At 46.2% G+C, this 18,626-nt stretch overlaps 1 protein-coding gene across 2 annotated transcripts; it reads left to right on the plus strand.

Annotated features, from left to right (window-relative positions):
- Positions 1-390: 390 nt before the first annotated feature.
- On the plus strand, positions 391-9,040 carry LOC307040751 (nuclear factor 7, ovary-like). 2 transcript variants are annotated; one of them, XM_079683875.1, is made up of 4 exons: positions 391-501; positions 841-1,066; positions 6,839-6,978; positions 7,079-9,040. In XM_079683875.1, the coding sequence occupies exon 4, from the start codon at positions 7,096-7,098 to the stop codon at positions 8,494-8,496; it is 1,401 nt and encodes a 466-aa protein (XP_079540001.1). In that variant the 5' UTR covers positions 391-501; positions 841-1,066; positions 6,839-6,978; positions 7,079-7,095; the 3' UTR covers positions 8,497-9,040. The 2 variants fall into 2 exon arrangements, with proteins under 2 accessions (XP_079540001.1, XP_079540002.1); XM_079683876.1 differs by lacking the exons at positions 391-501; positions 6,839-6,978 and having other exon boundaries at positions 703-1,066.
- Positions 9,041-18,626: the final 9,586 nt, after the last annotated feature.

Consider the following 18,626-nt stretch of genomic DNA (forward strand, 5'->3'; position numbering starts at 1 on the left):
TCGTGGTTTGACAACTTCCTCTGCTTGTCCTCAGGCCAGAGCTGGACATTCAGTCATAACACAGGGCGGTATTCTTCTTGATCAGACTGTCATAGTGATGTTAGCCATAAGTTGCTAACTTCCTCTACAGCCAGAATCTCGTGTGACTCTGGTTCATGGTTCTTCATTTGCATGTGATTTGGCCTCTTTGTGTTTTCACATTAGCATCACCTCTGAAGCTGCAGCGTGTTCCTCTTTATGGAAAAGTTTTGGGTGTGCCACACTAAAATAATTTGTGATAAACAAAGGCTTTGAGGAGCAAATACTGTAACCTGAAACCTGTGTCTGAAGCCTGTGTATAGATCTGACTTATTACTCTTCATTAGGACTTTTCACCGTTGCAATGATCACACTAAATGTACCCTGACTTGTGTAGAGGGTTCTGTATCAACCCACTGACTTGTGATTTCATTTCTGGGAATGACAGTTCAATCTGAGCACGGACTCTGCAGCAGACACAAGGTAAAGAGCTGACATTAAGCCCAGTGCACGGTGCAGGATTAGAAAACAGCGCTTTCTATGTTAACATTTAGCAGCATCATTTGGCTGGGTAAGGTAAGTGCTAACAGGATGTAATCTACAGGTTTGAAAGGGAGTGTTTCAGTTACACGGAAAACTGAACAAGTATTCAGATGCAGGTGCACTGCCTACAATGTAAAACAAGGTAAACAATGTGTTTCCTATGCAGAAGACAGGAGTACTACGAGCTCATTGAATTGAAAAAACTAAAGGAGCTGTTTGTTTTTACCCCTACTTTAAATAACCTCTGATTTAAATATGTAGCACACTCCTTTTTTACAGGTGGAGCAGCAGCATCAGCAGAGAAGGCGTGACGAAGCTCACCTGAGACCAACCAGGAAAGAGTGTGTTCCTCTTCCTCACTGCAGAGAGACAGACGGACTGAAAAACAGACGATCAGATTCACCTTCAGACCAAACTAACAACTTCCTCTGAGTTCAGCTACAGGAGAGAAAAGAGGAAACTACAGCCCTGCTGCTTCAACCTGCGGACCCTCCACCCCCTGAAGGTGAGTCTCCAAACACCACTCAGTACCTGTTTAAAGGTTTTAGGGGATAGACTCCTTTACCATTGCTGGTAACCTGATTGGCTGCGTAAAAAAAGTGCGTTGTCATCTTGAGAGATACTGTGGTTTTGCATTAAGCAAACGCTTGCCTCAGGGAGGGAGGAAAAGAGCCACAGCGGAGAATAAACAGAAGGGCAACCATGGCAACCATGTAAGGGAAGTCTTCTTGGCTTCTTTTGTGGCAGACTACAGCGCCACTTACAGGCCTGGCATATGTACTACAGCGTCTCCAGCGCTTTCGAGCGGCAATGGCCGGCCGTGGCCCAACCTCTCATTCCCCTGATAGGTGGAGAGTTGACCACTAAGCAGAGCACCACTTCTGTGACGTAGAAAATCATTCAAATCTGGATCAGTCTGTATCAGATCCGTTACAGACCCGTCTTTAGAGATTTGGGTATGGAGGAAAATAGAGAGGGTTGTGTTTTCTGACACTTGGTGAGTTCCCTGGAACACCGGGGACACATGTTCATGTAGAAAAGACGTACACAAGTGCATTCTGCATGATAGGTCCCCTTTAAAGCGGACAAAAGGCACTGGAGAACACTTCTTCATTAACACCCTTTAATGAAGCAAACTAATGCCTTAACTCACTCAAACACAGTCGTTTACTTATTTCGGTGAAACTAATGGGCGTAGAGTTTTAAAGGATGCGGATAGTCTCACCTTGATTCTGGCGCATTGCTTATCATTTTAAAGATCTATTCTCATTCACCATCTTTGTTTGTGATGTAAAGAGTGTAAGAGTCACGTTTCTGACTGTTGCCTGTCGGTTCCGTTGCTATGGTTCCGTTGCTATGGTTCCGTTGCTATGGTTCCGTTGCTATGGTTCCGTTGTTATGTGTACTGAAATGAGAGCCGGTATAATTCCACGCGCGGAAACAACATAAAAATTGGAATAATATTTGAGTGTCTTAAAAGTAGACTGAGGTATGAAGGGTTAACGTTACCTCTTAGGATCATTTTTAGTCATGTTCTGTATACATACTAACAGGGTATACTTAGTGTGGTTACTCCATGCTTACTAGCTTTAACGTTACATCACTCTTTTTCACTTCTTACTCAGTCAGCCAGACTGCAGATATCACCACACCATTCAGGGCAGGGAAGGTTACGCAGTACGCAGGCTAATGTCACGCAGCGGCTGCCTCCCTGGTGGACTCCGGTACTGCACATTACTCAATTAAAAAAAAAAATATATTTTTTTTTTAAGTGAAACATCCGGGGCTTTTCAGAGAACCTCCGGGGCTTGAGCCCAAGTAGCCACCCCCTAGTGACGCCACTGCTCACCACGCGTGTAGATGCAATGCTATGCAGCGAGCTAAACACTCTCCCAAAAATGACCGAGACAGGAGCTGACGTTTGGTATTTTAATAGGAACGGTGTGAAACTAAAATGATACAAACAAAGGCATGTATAAATATCTAACAACAACAAAATATGATGTACTTTTCCTCAAAAATAAACCAAATGCACTCCAACACCCAATGAGGGACAATTACTACTCATGCAGCAATTACATACATGGCGTAACTACATATGCTGAATTTAGATAAATGTTACATGAAATGCAAAAATATAAGTAGCACATTATACAAAATGTTTCCCGAAACAAATGTACTCACAGATGATGCCTTCTCAAGGGTGAAAATAACCGGATGGAGACAGATAGAGCCAGGAACCTGTTCCCCATGCGGCTCTCAAACAAAATGGCAGAACGCAGAACACAGACGTTTTACTAGGAACGCACTTGCCTGTCCCTAGAGGTCACTAAGGATATAGCAGTCAAGGAGATAGATGTCAGTCATTAGAATGACAGAACACTCCCCGTCTGGCATCTGTAAGATTTCAACACTAACTAGAAACTGAGAAAGGAGTGTGAGGTCTGATGCACTGTAGTAGCTCACTTCACAGTGACTTGTTAGTGTCCTTTTGTAAGAGAAGGACTGTCTCCTAGATAGGTCTAAGAAACAGCTTTGTTGTACCATCCTTGACAATCTCAGCGGGTCAAACAAGCTGTTAATGGTTGACAGTACACCACGACGTGTGAAGGGTTTATCACTGGCTGCCACGCGAAAGGCAAACGTGTCTGTAGACAGGTCCCATCCAAGCCCAAGACTATGTTGCATAGGAGGCGAGTCTTGACCAATGTCGTGGTCTTGCAGACCTTTGGCAAAGTCTTCTCCAGGAAAAGCTCTCATGACTTCCGCGTTGTTGGAAGCGATCTTGTGCAGTCTGAGATTGGAGTGGGTCAACATTTCTTCAGCCTTTTTCAGGACATCAACGGCCTCCGTAAGATTGGAGAATGATTTCAACCCGTCGTCCACGTAGAAGTGCCGTACCACAAACTATCTTGCTGCAGTGCCAAACTCCTTTTCACCCTCCACTGCTGTCCTCTTCAGTCCGTAGATAATCACAGCTGGCGAGGGACAATTGCCGAACTGGTGACTGGTGGTCACGAAACCACAGGAACCGAAGGTGGTCACGATGATCTTCTTTGACTAAGAAGCTGTGGAACATTTGCTGGATGTCTGACATGACTGCAACTGGCTCAATCCTGAAGCGGATGAGGACCCCAAGTAGATTGTTGTTGAGGTCTGGTCTCCGAAGAAGACAATTGTTAAGAGAAACGTTCTTGTACTGTGCACTTGAATAAAAAACAACCCTGATTTGTCCTGGTTTCTGGGGATGGTAGACACCAACACTTGGTAAGTACCAGCACTCTTGATGTTCTTCCAATGTGGGAGCAGGTTCTGCATGCCCGTTGCTGAAGATTTTCTTCATAAAGTCCACAAAGTGACCCTTCATCTCAGGTTTCTTTGTCAAAGTCCTGCGGAGTGACATGGGACGACTAAGAGCTTGACCCCGATTGTTAGGAAGACTTTGTCTAGGAGTGTGAAAAGGGAGGGGGGCCACCCAACGGTTGCAATCATCCTTTGTGAAGTCTTTGTCCATTATGTGGAGGAAGGTCTCATCCTCAACTGAGGGTGCAAGTTTGTCGTCGTCATTGGAAAGGCTGAACACAAGCCTGCCTTGCTTCTCAGGTGTAGGCCTTTGTTGTTGACCTGTGAAATTCTCTTTCACGTAGATGTTACTCTCGCATGGACGGAAGAAGCTGGGGCGTCCATTTGCCAGGATGCTGGTCTTGAAAGTGTTCACAGTTGGCTTATGAGTTTCCCCGAGACAGACGTCGCCCAAGTCAAGGCGTTGAGCAAAGGGAGCATTGTGTGGCCCATTGCTGCAAACTTTGTGAGCACGAATAATGTCTCTACCAAGCAACAGTAGGATGTCAGCTGAAGGGTCGAGTGGTGGGATTTCAGCAGCCACCATCTTCAGATGAGGATGATAGCTTGCAGCCTCCGGAGTAGGAATTTCGTCCCTATTTCCAGGAATGAGGTTGCATTCGATAAGGGTAGGCAGTAGCAAGGGCACTCCTCCGTTAAACGACTCGACAACAAAGCCACTGGCTCTTCTCCCAGTGGTTTCTGTTGTGCCAGAGCATGTCTTGATGGTATAAGGAGAAGCGTTTTCATGAATGCCAAATTTGTCAAAGAAGTCAGATCTTGCTAGTGATAAGTTGCTCTGGTCACGTTATTTTGGAAAAGGATTTACCTTTGAGGTCTTTCCCACAGACCTTGGGGCAATGAGAGGTGGCTACCTCTGTGGCCTGTTCAACTTGCTCCCCGCCATGCTCTGCGGGAGATGTGCTGGGACCAGATGCTGCCCAGTTGGGTGGACTAGCATGAAGAGCTGAGATGTGACTATTACTGCCGCACTCTGATCAGTGGATGTCAGCTTTACAGTCTTTAGCTTGGTGGGTCGTAGAAGAAGAGCATTTAAAACATATGAAATGCTCTTTCAGAAAGCTATTGCGTTGATCAAGCAGCATTCCCCTGAAGCTGTTACACTTTCTGAGGGGGTGTGGATTTTTGTGGATGGGGCATAGCTCGTCTGGATCCTCGTGAGGCTTGTTTTTAGAGTCAGGGGAGGAGTAGTTCCCTACTTCAGTTTTATTGACTGAATTGCTGTTCTGAGTCCTCCACTGCTTTGCTCGGGGATGCTCACTTTTGAAAGGTTGAGCGCTGGAGTTTTGGAAAGAAAAGCTTGGATCATTTCTCATCTCCACATGGCTTTGCACACAATTAAAAAAGAAGGAGAAAGGTGGGTAATGTTCCTTTTTGTATGTTGAACCTCGAATTATCCATTGGTCCAGGAGGTTATATGGGAGTTTCTCCAAAATGGGTGTTACACCTCTAGATGTGTCAAGGAAGCTGAGGCCTGGTAGGTAACCCTCACATTTAGCAGCTTCGACTTCGAGGAGTAGATCTGCGAGTTCCTGCAGTTCCTGAAAGTCCTTGTTCAGGATTTTCGGAACGTTTTCAAGCCTTGTGAAGAGAGACGCTTCGATGGCCTCTGGAGAGCCGTAACTCTTATCCAACCGTTGCCACACCATGCTAAGACAAGTCATAGGATAGTTGATGTTGACAGCACAAAGTCTTTTAACGAGCTGCAGTGACACCCCGTCGAGCCACCTTGTGAGCAAGTCTAGCTCCTCACTAGGTTTCCAGTTCAAGCCCTCTATGGCATTGCAGAAGCTGGCTTTCCAGGACAGATACTTTTCTGGATTGTTATCAAACATCTTTAGCCCTGATAAGACGATTTCCCGACATGCCAAGTATGTGGCGAGGTCTGAAATCTCAGAAGGTCTGGGTGTTGTTACATGTGAGGGTGTACTGCCTCTAGGGTAGCTGTATGCAGCGTTAGTGTAATGTGATGGGGAGTGATTCAAAGCGTTGATGTGGGTTTGAGAGGCCAATGGGATCTGGGGCCTTTGTTGATATAAGCTCCGAGGAGCCTGGTGAGAAGGGCTCTGGATGATGTCGGAGGCCTCAGTATGTTGAGGGCGTGCTTGCAGTGAAGAAAGAGCTGCTTGCTGTTCTTCGTGTTTTGTCTGATGACCCATTTTGTAATTTTCCTGATTGTTGTAATGTGCATTGACGTACTCACTGGTGCGTTGCATAGATTGTTGTGCCGATGAGAAGTGGTTACAGCTGCTTCAAGCACGTTTGCTGCTGCTGATGCAGCGTCAGCCTCACCCTCTTCTTTAAGAGCATTACGCGTAGCATCAATGCATGCTTTCTCTACTTCCATGTCCACTTGACGTTTTGCATAAGCTGCCTTCGTACGCGCAGCTTCAGCCTATGCACAGGCCTCTGCTGCCAGCATGTTAATACCCAACCGACTGGAGCGTCGTGATGATGAAGAAGTGTTGCCTTGTGATCCAACCTCCATGTTGTGTTGCTCAGTAAGATCTGGGGCGTTCGACATCGTTGCTCCCAGCAGTAATGCAGGGTTTCTAGTCCATGGGATGTTAATCTGCAGCAGACACAAGGTAGTGCGGACATTATGCACAGTACACGGTGCAGGATTAGAAAACAGCGCTTTCTATGTTAACATTTAGCATGCAGCATCATTCGGCTGGGTAAGGTATGTGCTCCCTTTAAACGACAGGCTTTAAAGGGACAGGCTTTAAAGGGACAGGCTTTACAGGGACAGGCTTTAAAGGGACAGGCTTTAAAGGGAGTGTTTCAGTTAGGTGGGAACCTTAAAAAGTATTCAGTTGAAGGTACACTACCTACAATGTAAAACAAGACAAACAATGTGTTTCCTATAAATGAACCAGACCAGGAAACAGTTTGTTCCTCTTCTTCACTGCAGAGAGACAGACGGACTGAAAAACAGACGATCAGATTCACCTTCAGACCAAACTAACAACTTCCTCTGAGTTCAGCTACAGGAGAGAAAAGAGGAAACTACAGCCCTGCTGCTACAACCTGCGGACCCTCCACCCCCTGAAGGTGAGTCTCCAAACATCCCTCAGAGAGAATTTCAGTGAAGTCAGTAGAGGAGGGGGAGGGGAGCCATGACTGACTGTACTTCCTGTCTGCTGTGTTTCAGCTTCACTCAGAGACAACATGGCTTCGAGGTCAGAGGAAGATCTCTGCTGTCCGGTCTGTCAGGAAGTCTTTAGAGATCCTGTTCTTCTGTGCTGTAGCCACAGCTTCTGTAAAGCCTGTCTGAAGAACTGGTGGACGGGGAAACAAACACGAGAGTGTCCAGTCTGTAAGATAGAGTCTTCAGGAAGGAATCCCCCCTGTTACCTGGTGTTGAAGAACCTGTGTGAGACCTTCTTACTGGAGAGAGGTCAGAGACCTCCAGAGGCTCTCTGCAGTCTGCACTTCGAGAGACTCAGACTCTTCTGTCTGGACCATCAGCAGCCAGTGTGTCTCGTCTGCAGAGATTCAGAGAAACACACCAACCACAGCTTCAGACCCATCGATGAAGCTGCTCGACAAAACAGGAAGGAGCTCCAGAAAGCTCTGCAGCCCTTTCAGGAGAGACTGAAGCTCTTTGAAGAAGTTAAAGTGAAGTGTGCTCACACAGCAGAATACATGATGGTCCAGGCTCAACACACAGAGATGCAGATTAAGGAGCAGTTCAAGAAGCTTCACCAGTTTCTAGAAGAGGAAGAGGAGGCCAGGATGGCTGCACTGAGGGAGGAAGAGGAGCAGAAGAGGAGGATGATGGAGGAGAAGATGGAGGCTGTGAGCAGAGAGATAGCAGCTCTTTCTCACACAATCAGAGCCACAGAGGAGGAGCTGAGAGCTGAAGACGTCTCCTTCCTGCACAACTACAAGGCTGCAGTGGAGAGGCTGCAGCGCCCCCTGCTGGAGGATCCACAGCTGCCCTCAGGAGCTCTGATAGACCAGGCCAAACACCTGGGCAACCTCAGCTTCAACATCTGGAACAAGATGAAGGACATGGTGTCCTACTCTCCTGTCATCCTGGACCCAAACACTGCTAATCGAGAACTCGTCCTGTCTGAAGATCTGACCAGAGTGAGACTAGGAGGAGAGAGACGGGAGCTTCCTGATAATCCAGAGAGGTTTGATCATCACCGCTGTGTCCTGGGCTCTGAGGGCTTTGACTCAGGGACTCACAGCTGGGAGGTCCAGGTTACAGACAGTACATACTGGTCACTGGGCGTGTCAGCAGAGTCTTTCCAGACGAAGGGACGCATAGATTCTGGATTATGGAGACTAGGTTTCTATAAAGGTGAATACGCAGCATGCTCACCAAGGCTATCAGGTTCAGAGACTCCTCTCAGCCTGAAGAAGAGGCTCCAGAGGGTCAGAGTGAATCTGGACTGGAACAGAGGAGAGTTGTCGTTCTTTGATCCTGACACTAACACACACATACACACCTTCACACACACTTTCACTGAGAAGATGTTTCCAATCATTAACACTGCACATGATGTGAAGATATTACCACTGAAGGTGTTTGTGACAAGGGAACAGAAGAGATGGAAATAAAGAGTTTGTTTGCCTTTATTATGTTGTGTTATTCCTTTAAGGGAACAGTCACTGAATGTAACTTATCAATTTGAACCTGCTGTAGAATTATACCAAAGATAGGCTCATTTGATTACACTTGTGTGAATTGCTGCGTATTCAAAATGTCATTTACTCTAACCCTAACCCTAACCCATTTACTCTAACCCTAACCCTAACCCTAACCCCTAACCCTAACCCATTTACTCTTTGTTGTGATTTAGAGGTGTTTGTGTGCCCTTAGCACTCAGCTAACATACCTGCATGATTCTTGTTGTTCTGAGTTTTTATCTTTATTGCACTTATTGTAAGTTGCTTTGGGTTAAAGCGTCAGCTAAATTAAATGTAATGTAATTTTGTTTATTTTTCTATTGTCGAGCTTTACATCTGTTAAATGATTTCTGATCTTTATGTTTGGTTCTACCTTTCTATTGAATGAATTCAGTGTAATTTTAAAAATGTGTTTATCCTTTGTTTTGAATTGTTTGTAAAGAAAGATTTTAAATAAAAATCATTTAAAAGACAACTTCATGTTTGAACGTCCAATCATTGTTCAGATCTTACAGAGGGTCTGTTAAACCATATTCTCAAGCTAAACATGAACATAACTGAAAGAAGACAGATCGTTTTCTAAAAGATATTTTAAGATTCAACATTTTGAAAATATGCTGATATGTTTTCTGATCAAGAAGGAAGAAAAGTAGTAGATTAATCATAGTTAACTAACTGTTGAATAATTCCTTTAATGCCTGAAATATTTTTGTTTTGTCCAACAAAGTAAGAAATCTAATTAATTAGATTATTAGCTTATGTCCGTTAGCTTGTTTAAAAAATAAAAAACGAGAAATGTAAGTTCCCAAAACTACTGCTTTGAAGCCTGATAGTTTTGTTTTGTCTTGCCCAAAAGTATTAAAGCTAACTTTTAAATCAGAAAGTTTAAGTGAGCTAGATTTTTAAGTAGATTGCTAACTATGGCTAGCTAGCTTGATAAATAGCTAATGGTCGTTAGCTTGTTTGAAAAATATTTTTTCAGTATTCTTACACAACACAAGGAACAATGCAGATTCCGTCCTCGTCGTGGAATGACGGATCAGCTTTTTACTCTTGCAAAGATCCTGGAGGGGGCCTGGGAGTACGCTTATCCAGTCTACATGTGTTTTGTAGACTTGGAGAAGGCGTATGACCGGGTTCCCAGGGAGTCACTGTGGGAGGTGCTGCGGGAGTATGGGGTGAGGGGGTCTCTACTCAGGGCCATCCAATCTCTGTACTCCCAAAGCGAGAGCTGTGTCCGGGTCCTCGGCAGGAAGTCGGACCCATTTCAGGTGAGGGTTGGCCTCCGCCAGGGCTGCGCTTTGTCACCAATCCTGTTTGTAATATACATGGATGGGATTTGGAGGCGTAGTCGTGGGGGAGGGGGGGGGGGGGGGGGGGGGTCTGCAGTTCGGTGGGCTAAGGATTGCACCACTGCTTTTTGCAGATGATGTGGTTCTGATGGTTTCATCGGTCTGCGACCTTCAGCACTCACTGGATCGGTTCACCACCGAGTGTGAAGCGGCTGGGATGAGGATCAGCACCTCCAAATCTGAGGCCATGGTTCTCAGCAGGAAACCGATGGACTGTCCACTCCAAGTAGGGAATGAGTCCTTACCCCAAGTGAAGCACTTCAAGTATCTCGAGGTCTTGTTCTCGAGTGTGGGAACAATGGAGCGTGAGATGGGTCGGAGAATCGGAGCAGCGGGAGCGGTACTGCAGTCGCTTTACCGCACCGTTGTGACGAAAAGGGAGCTGAGCCAGAAGGCAAAGCTCTCTGTCTACCGGGACATTTTCGTTCCTACCCTCACCTATGGTCATGGAGGATGGGTCATGACCCAAAGAACGAGATCGCGGGTACAAGCGGCCGAGATGGGTTTTCTCCGCAGGGTGGCTGGTGTCTCCGTTAGGGATAAGGTGAGAGGTTCAGTCATCCGGGAGGGACTCGGAGTTGAACCGCTCCTCCTTCGTGTCGAAAGGAGCCAGTTGAGGTGGTTCAGGCACCTAGTTAGGATGCCACCTGGGCGCCTCCCTAGGGAGGTGTTCCAGGCACGTCCAGCTGGGAAGAGACCAAGGGGTAGACCTAGGACCCGGTGGAGGGATTATATCTCTTCTCTGGCCTGGGAGCGCCTTGGGACCCCCCAGTCAGAGCTGGTTGATGTGGCCAGGGAAAAGAAAGTTTGGGGCTCTCTGCTGGAACTGATACCTCCGAGACCCGACCACGGATAAGCGGAGAAGATGGATGGATAGATGGATTCTTACACATAACGATTTTAGATGCAATGTATTTATATTGGTAGTATGTTTCGTGCCTGGACCAAATAATAACAAATTAGAATGGAACAAATATGTAAAAAAATACAGATTTCAGTATTCTGAGGCTCTGAGCCCCATTTATTTTCCTCGCGGACGGCAAAGAAACTCTTGACATTATACTATTTAAAATAAAAGGGTTAGGGTTAGGCTTAGGGTAAGATATTGAGTAAGGGAAGATACCTCTTTATGTACAGAGTTAACATGAAATATTTCCCGCATGTGTACAAATGTCCTCTCAACAAATGATGGCCAAATCTCCAGCCCAGAACGTCGTCAAGTGGACAAAAAATGCAAAAATTAAATGTTCCAGTAAGGGGCTCTCTAACACCATGTAATATCTTTGCTGCACTTGGGAAAAATAAAAATAAACAATATTTATGATGAAACGCACTTTAAACGGGTAAACAAGTGTGCCTGGTGTTACGATTGGGTGAAGCAGGTAGGACTCAAATGCAGAATTTAACGAAAAGCGAGCTTTATTAAATTATAAAAGCTGTGGCAAAAAAGGCAGTATCCAAAATATCCAAAACAAACGAGCAGCACAAGGAACACAGACCGTGGAATAACATGGAGGGGAAACAATGAGCCGACCTGGAACACAGGGGAAGACTAGACTAAATACACAGAAGGGCAGTGTTGGGACTAACGCGTTACTGTAACGCCGTTATCTTTGGCAGTAACTCGTACTCTAACGCGTACTTTTTAAATTCAGTAACTCAGTTCCTGTTACTACGTGGTGCGTTACTCCGTTATTTTTTTTATATAGTCTCGGCTCTCAGACGTTGGTGAGCGGCGCCAACAGCGGGGCGAACAGGGATGAGAACTGTTCTTAAGTACTTGAGTAAATATACTTAGATACTTCCTGTGTCACATGCGGAGACGCTGTGGGCGTGTTTGTGTTTACTAACAAGACTATCATGGCGGCGGCGGAGCTCAAGTCGAGTTTCTCCGCCTGGAGATATTCTCACTACACACATAACTAGGGCCAAGAAAGGGTGGGTCTCGGGGGTCTGGAGGACGGGTCTCGGGCGGAGGGCCCGGGGGCAAGGCAGAGACCAAGGAGGGGGTCTCGAGCGGAAGGCCCGGGGGCAAGGCAGAGACCAAGGAGGAGGTCTCGGGCGGACGGCCCGGGGGCAAGGCAGAGTCCATGGTGGGGGTCTCGGGCGGACGGCCCGGGGGCAAGGCAGAGTCCATGGTGGGGGTCTCGGGCGGACGGCCCGGGGGCAAGGCAGAGTCCATGGAGGGGCGAAGACCACAACTGGTGAAATGGAAGGAAAGACCGCGGCTCTCAGGGGGCCGGGCTCGAGGGCAAAGACCGCGGCTCTCAGGGGGCCGGGCTCGAGGGCGAAGACCAGACAGCTCCGGAGGCCGGGCAGGACCCGGTGTTGGCCAAACAGGAACCGGAGTCAGTGGGACAGGCTTCGGCAGGATCCCCCACGGAAGAGGACCAGGAGTTAGCAGAACCCCCGGCGAGACAGGTGATGGCGGGGCCTCCAATGGAACAGGACAAGGGGTTGGCAAAATTGCCAAGAGAGAAGGGGAATTAAAAAATTAAATAGTCCGGTGCTTCGGGCCCTTATTTCCGCATCTCCGTCGTAAGCCACAACGGAGATGCGGAAAAGGTTCCGGGGCTTCATTTCCCCTTATTCGTTAAATATTTATAAAAATTCCCTTTAGACTAGTCTTCACAAAATCGGAAACCCCGTTTTACAACATTGTACACTTCAGTGACTGTTTCAATGTTAAATCAGTTCCTCCAAGGGTACATTCTAAAACACTCACCCTGATGTTTAAAAACACTTTTTAAACAGGATTACCTCAGAAAGTGCTCTATTGAAGCCTTGTTCATGTCCAATTATCAATAATCATCTGGTGGACTTTTAATGCATTACAGAAAGACAAAAAAAACGTTAATAATTTCTATCTCTGAGGGGAAAGCTCACCTGACCCCCGTTTCTTTCCCATGTGGAAGCCCCCTGCGGTGCCTATGCGTGGAGCACCCCAGCTTATTTTAGGTGCGCTCTGGGGCAAAGATAAGGGCCTGTCCATTTGGGCACCCGGAGCTCTAATGTTAAATTCCACAGAATGTCAACAAGTCTTTTTTACTTCCCTAATAAGGAGTAAGAACATGTTTTTATGAACCACACAGCTTCCGGTCTTCCAAGACCCAACCGGACAAAAAGACGTGCTGCAGGCACGAAACATACTACCAATAGAAATACATTGCTTTTAAAATCGTTCTGTGTGACACGAAAAAAAAGCGAAAATCTTGTTGGTGAACACGAATCAATAGATTCAATTAATTTCGTGACCATAACACGAAATGCCGTGAGACTGGGTTGACACAGAACACCCTTACAATGAAGGCTCGATAATCAGCTCACGGTGTAAGCAGGGGTAAAGTGCTATTTTTTTATAAGTTTGGGGCGGACCTCACCTCCTCTAGGGGGGTCCGGGGGCATGCTCCCCAGGGAAGACTTTTTTTAAATATTGAAGTTAAAAGCATCAATCTGGTGCACTTTGAGAGCAACATGAAGAGATCTATGGATACATCTCTCAACACCCAGATGAAACACAACTGGAAGCAGATGTTCTTTTTCTTTATGGATATTTTACAAATCACCCCCCTTTCAAACTGTATTCTTGTTTTACTGCCATATAGTATTTCATAACTGTGTTTCATTTATTCTCTTATTGTTTTGTAGCTATAATGATCATATGAAGGTGTGCCACGGAAATATTTGTTTACATAAGTCGTGACCAAACCGTTTGAGACCCACTGAGATAACTGAGACTAAAGTGAACTATCTAAACACTCAGAGAGTCCTTTAGCTCACCTGAGCCTCTCAGTCTGAGAGGAGAGCTCTCCTCCAGCTTGTTGTAGAAACAGCTTCTTATATCCATTAGCACAGCTAGCTAATCAGATGCTAACAACAACAAAGCCAGGTACCGCTGCGCCCTCTCTCTCTCTCTCGCGCGTGCTGAGCGGCTCTCCGGCGGCAGCACTACATCCCTGAGTGCAGGCATATTGTCATAACTCAAACACTGGTGGAGAGTCTATCAAACCGGTCCACACCTGTGAACTGGAAAACATGAACAACAGGGTGTCTCTGTCCAGGTTGCTAGGCGACAGTGCTATGGTCTATTGACCGCGGGTGTCAGGTGACGCAAACAGGAAGTCCTCCGTAAGTGTGCTCGGTTTGCTTTTCCTTCACTTTATATTTATATTTATATACATTTACTTTGGACGAAAACTTAGTGTGAGGAACGGCATGTGGGGCGTGAGTGAGATATGGCATGTGGGGCGTGAGTGAGATATGGCATGTGGGGCGTCAGTGAGATATGGCATGTGTGGCGTGAGTGAGATATGGCATGTGGGGCGTGAGTGAGATATGGCATGTGGGGCGTGAGTGAGATATGGCATGTGGGGCGTGAGTGAGATATGGCATGTGGGGCGTGAGTGAGATATGGCATGTGGGGCGTGAGTGAGATATGGCATGTGGGGCGTGAGTGAGATATGGCATGTGTGGCGTGAGTGAGATATGGCATGTGGGGCGTGAGTGAGATATGGCATGTGGGGCGTGAGTGAGATATGGCATGTGGGGCGTGAGTGAGATATGGCATGTGGGGCGTGAGTGAGATATGGCATGTGGGGCGTGAGTGAGATATGGCATGTGGGGCGTGAGTGAGATATGACATGTGGGGCGTGAGTGAGATATGGCATGTGGGGCGTGAGTGAGATATGGCATGTGGGGCGTGAGTGAGATATGGCATGTGGGGCGTGAGTGAGATGTGTGTTAATTGCGTGTCTCTCACGCTCAATGCGTGATGGTTGGCAGCCCTGTAATAATTAATATTATTATTTCATTTTTCCCAGTGCTCAAAGATACTTTACAAGAAAGTACAAGCAAATAAGAGACACTGGTGAATTGTGAACGGGGGGAGGTGGGTGGTGTTGTCGGCCGTCAGCGAACCAGGCCATTGATCCTGTGATTCTCCAGGACACACAGCCAGTGGCTCACCAAAGGCAGCGAGCCACCCGGATAAGTCCTGACTCTCCCAATGGCCAATCTGTGCCTCCCCTGACAGCACGTCGCTGACACACTCTGCAAACTCTCTGCACGGAGGGGCCGCGGAGGAGTCCTGGCGATGCTGCTCCTCCGAGGAAGAGACACACGTTCGCTGAGCCGAAAAAACGATATCCGGTCACAGTGATCTGCTATTTTTAAGTTAAGTTAACACATATCAACCCTAAATATAGTCTATATTAAGAACGAGAAAAGTTTTAACATATATATCGTTTTTTGTAAACAAAGGTGATGACGTCAGAGCATCGTCCCAGTTTAACCCCTGCACGTAATGGTATTTCCCAAAACGACTGATTTTTAGCCTGATTTTTAGGTTGTCTTACCCAAACGTAAGAATGCTAACTCTTTGAATAGATTGCTGAAGTGAGCTAGCCTATTAAATATCGCTAGCTAGATAGCTAATGTTTGCTAACGAACAAGTAATGTTAATCCCCAAAACTACTGCTGTAATGCCTGATATGCTTTAGTTTGTCCGAAAACGTACTAGTCACATATAGATAGCTAAAGCAAGCTAGCTTCTTAATTAGAAAGCTAACATCCTCCAGCTAGCTTGATATATGTTCACTTTCTTGTTTGATACATAGCTAAATGTCATAAGCAAGCTAAAAGGCAAACTGTTGTCTCCCCTTCTGGCACTGAGAGTTATTACAAACCGTTGAAGTGAGCTTTAGTCTGCAGGGCGGCAGAGGTGAGTACATGGCTCTGAGATTACCATGGCTTTGTTTAGACGCTTATATGAAGGCAGTAGATCAAAGTGTTCATACATAAATACAGAGGTGCTATGCACAGTTAGGCTACACATCAGATACCCGCCTCTGAGTTAAACACCTACAGGAACATATGTGTACGTGTCTGCTTCAAATGGTCCTGCAGCATAACGGACTTTAGAGTTTAAAGAGGAAGTTACATTTCCATGAATACACACTGGTTCTAGGCCTTACTGGTTCCTTCAGACTGTTTGTGTGCAGTCTCTAAGATCACATGAGTATATCAGCCCAGACACAGAGTTTGAGTACTTTCAGGAGTTCAAACTGCCCTCAAACTACAGGAGCTTCAGCGTGGCTTAATGCCCTAATCCTATTGTATTTATGAATCTATGTTTCTGTGAGTTCTACACTGTACAGGCCAGGATACAGGGAGCTCAAACACTGGCTGCTTATTTTCTGTGCTATAGAAACAAAGCAGCATCTGTGAGGGAGTGTGATTCTTTTTCTTGTATTGATATTTTATCCATTACCGTGTGGATCCATTGAATGTGGCGAAAATAAAATGGCATGAAATCCAACAGAGGAGAACCAATACACACTGATATGCCCCAAAAGGGATGCAGCCAAGCATTGCACTATGGGTAATAAATCAATGTTACTGACAACTGTCCACACTGTGTCTCTGTAAAACAGTGGGATCAGCTGGTTCCCTGACCCAGAGCCAACACACACACACACACACACACACACACACACACACACACACACACACACACACACACACACACACACACACACACACACAGACAGACAGACAGACAGACAGACAGACAGACAGACAGACAGACAGACAGACAGACAGACAGACAGACAGACAGACAGACAGACAGACAGACAGACAGACAGACAGACAGACAGACAGACAGACAGACAGACAGACAGACAGACAGACAGACAGACAGACAGACGCGCGCGCGCGCACACACACACACACACACACACACACAGACACACACACAGACACACAGTGTTACCTGTGAAATGCCGTCCGTTCTGATGGGGTCTCCCCAGGGGGCTATGCATGTTATCTTTCTGTAACTTCCTGGTGTGCTGCCTGTTAGCGACTGACAGATCCAGGAAAGCCAGCGGGACTGTGCAGGGCCCGGAGATAAGCAGTAAATTAGACCCAATGCACAGCTCATGTGCTGCAGCACGCCTCCGGGGGGTCGGTGTGCATCAGTGGTTATCTCATGCTGGGAGGGGAGCTGCAGGAATGGGACCACCTTTAAAGGGGGATCCCGCTGCAGGCAGGGATTTGGGATCACATGCTAGAAGCAGCACATCGTTATATGTGCTGCTTCTGCCATGTGATGAATATACCTACAATAATAAAATACAAATAAAAAAGTTACACCACTTTTAGAAAAATAACTTCTGAGGATTTAGCAACCAGGTATTAAATATTTATTCTACTCTTTTAATTCCTCTAATGTACAATGCCTTGTCTTTTTATGCTGCTGCCACGCAGCAAATACAAATCAAACAGCTCTGTCGTAATGGAAGCTTTGTGACGAGCATCAACACACTTCTGTTCAGCTCTATCCACGAGAGAGTGACACACCCTGAAGCTAAACAGGGTGTGTCTGTGTGTGTGTGTGTGTGTGTGTGTGTGTGTGTGTGTGTGTGTGTGTGTGTGTGTGTGTGTGTGTGTGTGTGTGTGTGTGTGTGTGTGTGTGTGTGTGTGTGTGTCTGTGTGTGTGTGTGTGTGGGTGTGTGTGTGTGTGTGTGTGTGTGTGTGTGTGTGTGTGTGTGTGTGTGTGTGTGTGTGTGTGTGTGTGTGTGTGTGTGTGTGTGTGTGTGTGTGTGTGTGTGTGTGTGTCTGTGTGTGTGTGTGTGTGGGTGTGTGTGTGTGTGTGTGTGTGTGGGGGGGGGAGGTGTAATCTTTGCATCTTTTCAGATACCGATCAAACATTTGGCTATGCAGAATACAAAAACCAGTTTATTGTTAACCCTTCCATACCAGGTCCAGGAAGTCAAAACATGTAGAACTTACTGCAAGAGAGAGAGGGATTGTTTACCTGTCCCACAGAGGGGACATTCACATGTGAATGTCCCACAGAGGGGACATTCACATGTCAATGTCCCACAGAGGGGACATTCACATGTGTTCCATCAGAAAAGAGCCACAGAAAGCTTAATGTTACGTAGCATGCATAAGAAGAAATATTAAACATAATACACAATTTACAAAAAACACATCCCGTAACAGATCTGAGGATTTAGCAGCCAGGTATAAATATATATACATTATTTCTACTATTTTAATCGTAGTCTTATTTTATATTCCCTCACGACCACGGTGTGTTTCTGGTGGTGACCTTCATATTGTCCGTGGCTCCTCCTATAATCACACGGTGAGGTGTTGGGGAACGTGAGAACCTTTAATTGATGACATTTGCCTGACAGGTTCAGCAGGGGGACTGCCGGTTGGGTTCTGGTCCCCAAGGACAGAGTGATTTATTTCATGCAGCTGTTCAGAGGAATGAAACTTTAACCTTTAGAAAACGGTCCAATCTCTGGAACCAGCAGGAGGCCCCCTGCTGCTTTGAGGAGAACCTGACAGGACTGGGTGTCAGAAAATAATCTCATTTCAAGTGAGAAAGCCCTTTAGACCAGTGGTTCCCAGCCGGGGTGCGGGCTAAACTTCATCATGCTGTCTCAGCGCAAGGACCTTGACATTTCAACATTACATATTCTTTTTGGGAATAGGGCCGTCACATTTCAGAGTTTCCCACGGCTCGTGGAACATGAATACATTCCAAAAGACAAATGTGGGTTTACTCAAGTTCCCTGGGATTGGTATCTTTCCAGAAACACTTTCTTTGGGTTTTTTCAAATAAAACAACACTTTATTTTGTTACGCTGCTGTGTGTCAGGATAATAATTTATTTCCAGACAAAATAAAAATAAA

The sequence above is a fragment of the Notothenia rossii genome, assembly GCF_949606895.1.
Source record: "Notothenia rossii genome assembly, chromosome: 5".
Classification (NCBI taxonomy): domain Eukaryota; kingdom Metazoa; phylum Chordata; class Actinopteri; order Perciformes; family Nototheniidae; genus Notothenia; species Notothenia rossii.

Bases quoted from the DNA above. Each gene is read 5' to 3' on its own strand.
- LOC307040751 (XM_079683875.1), top strand. From the start codon at position 7,096: ATGGCTTCGAGGTCAGAGGAAGATCTCTGCTGTCCGGTCTGTCAGGAA.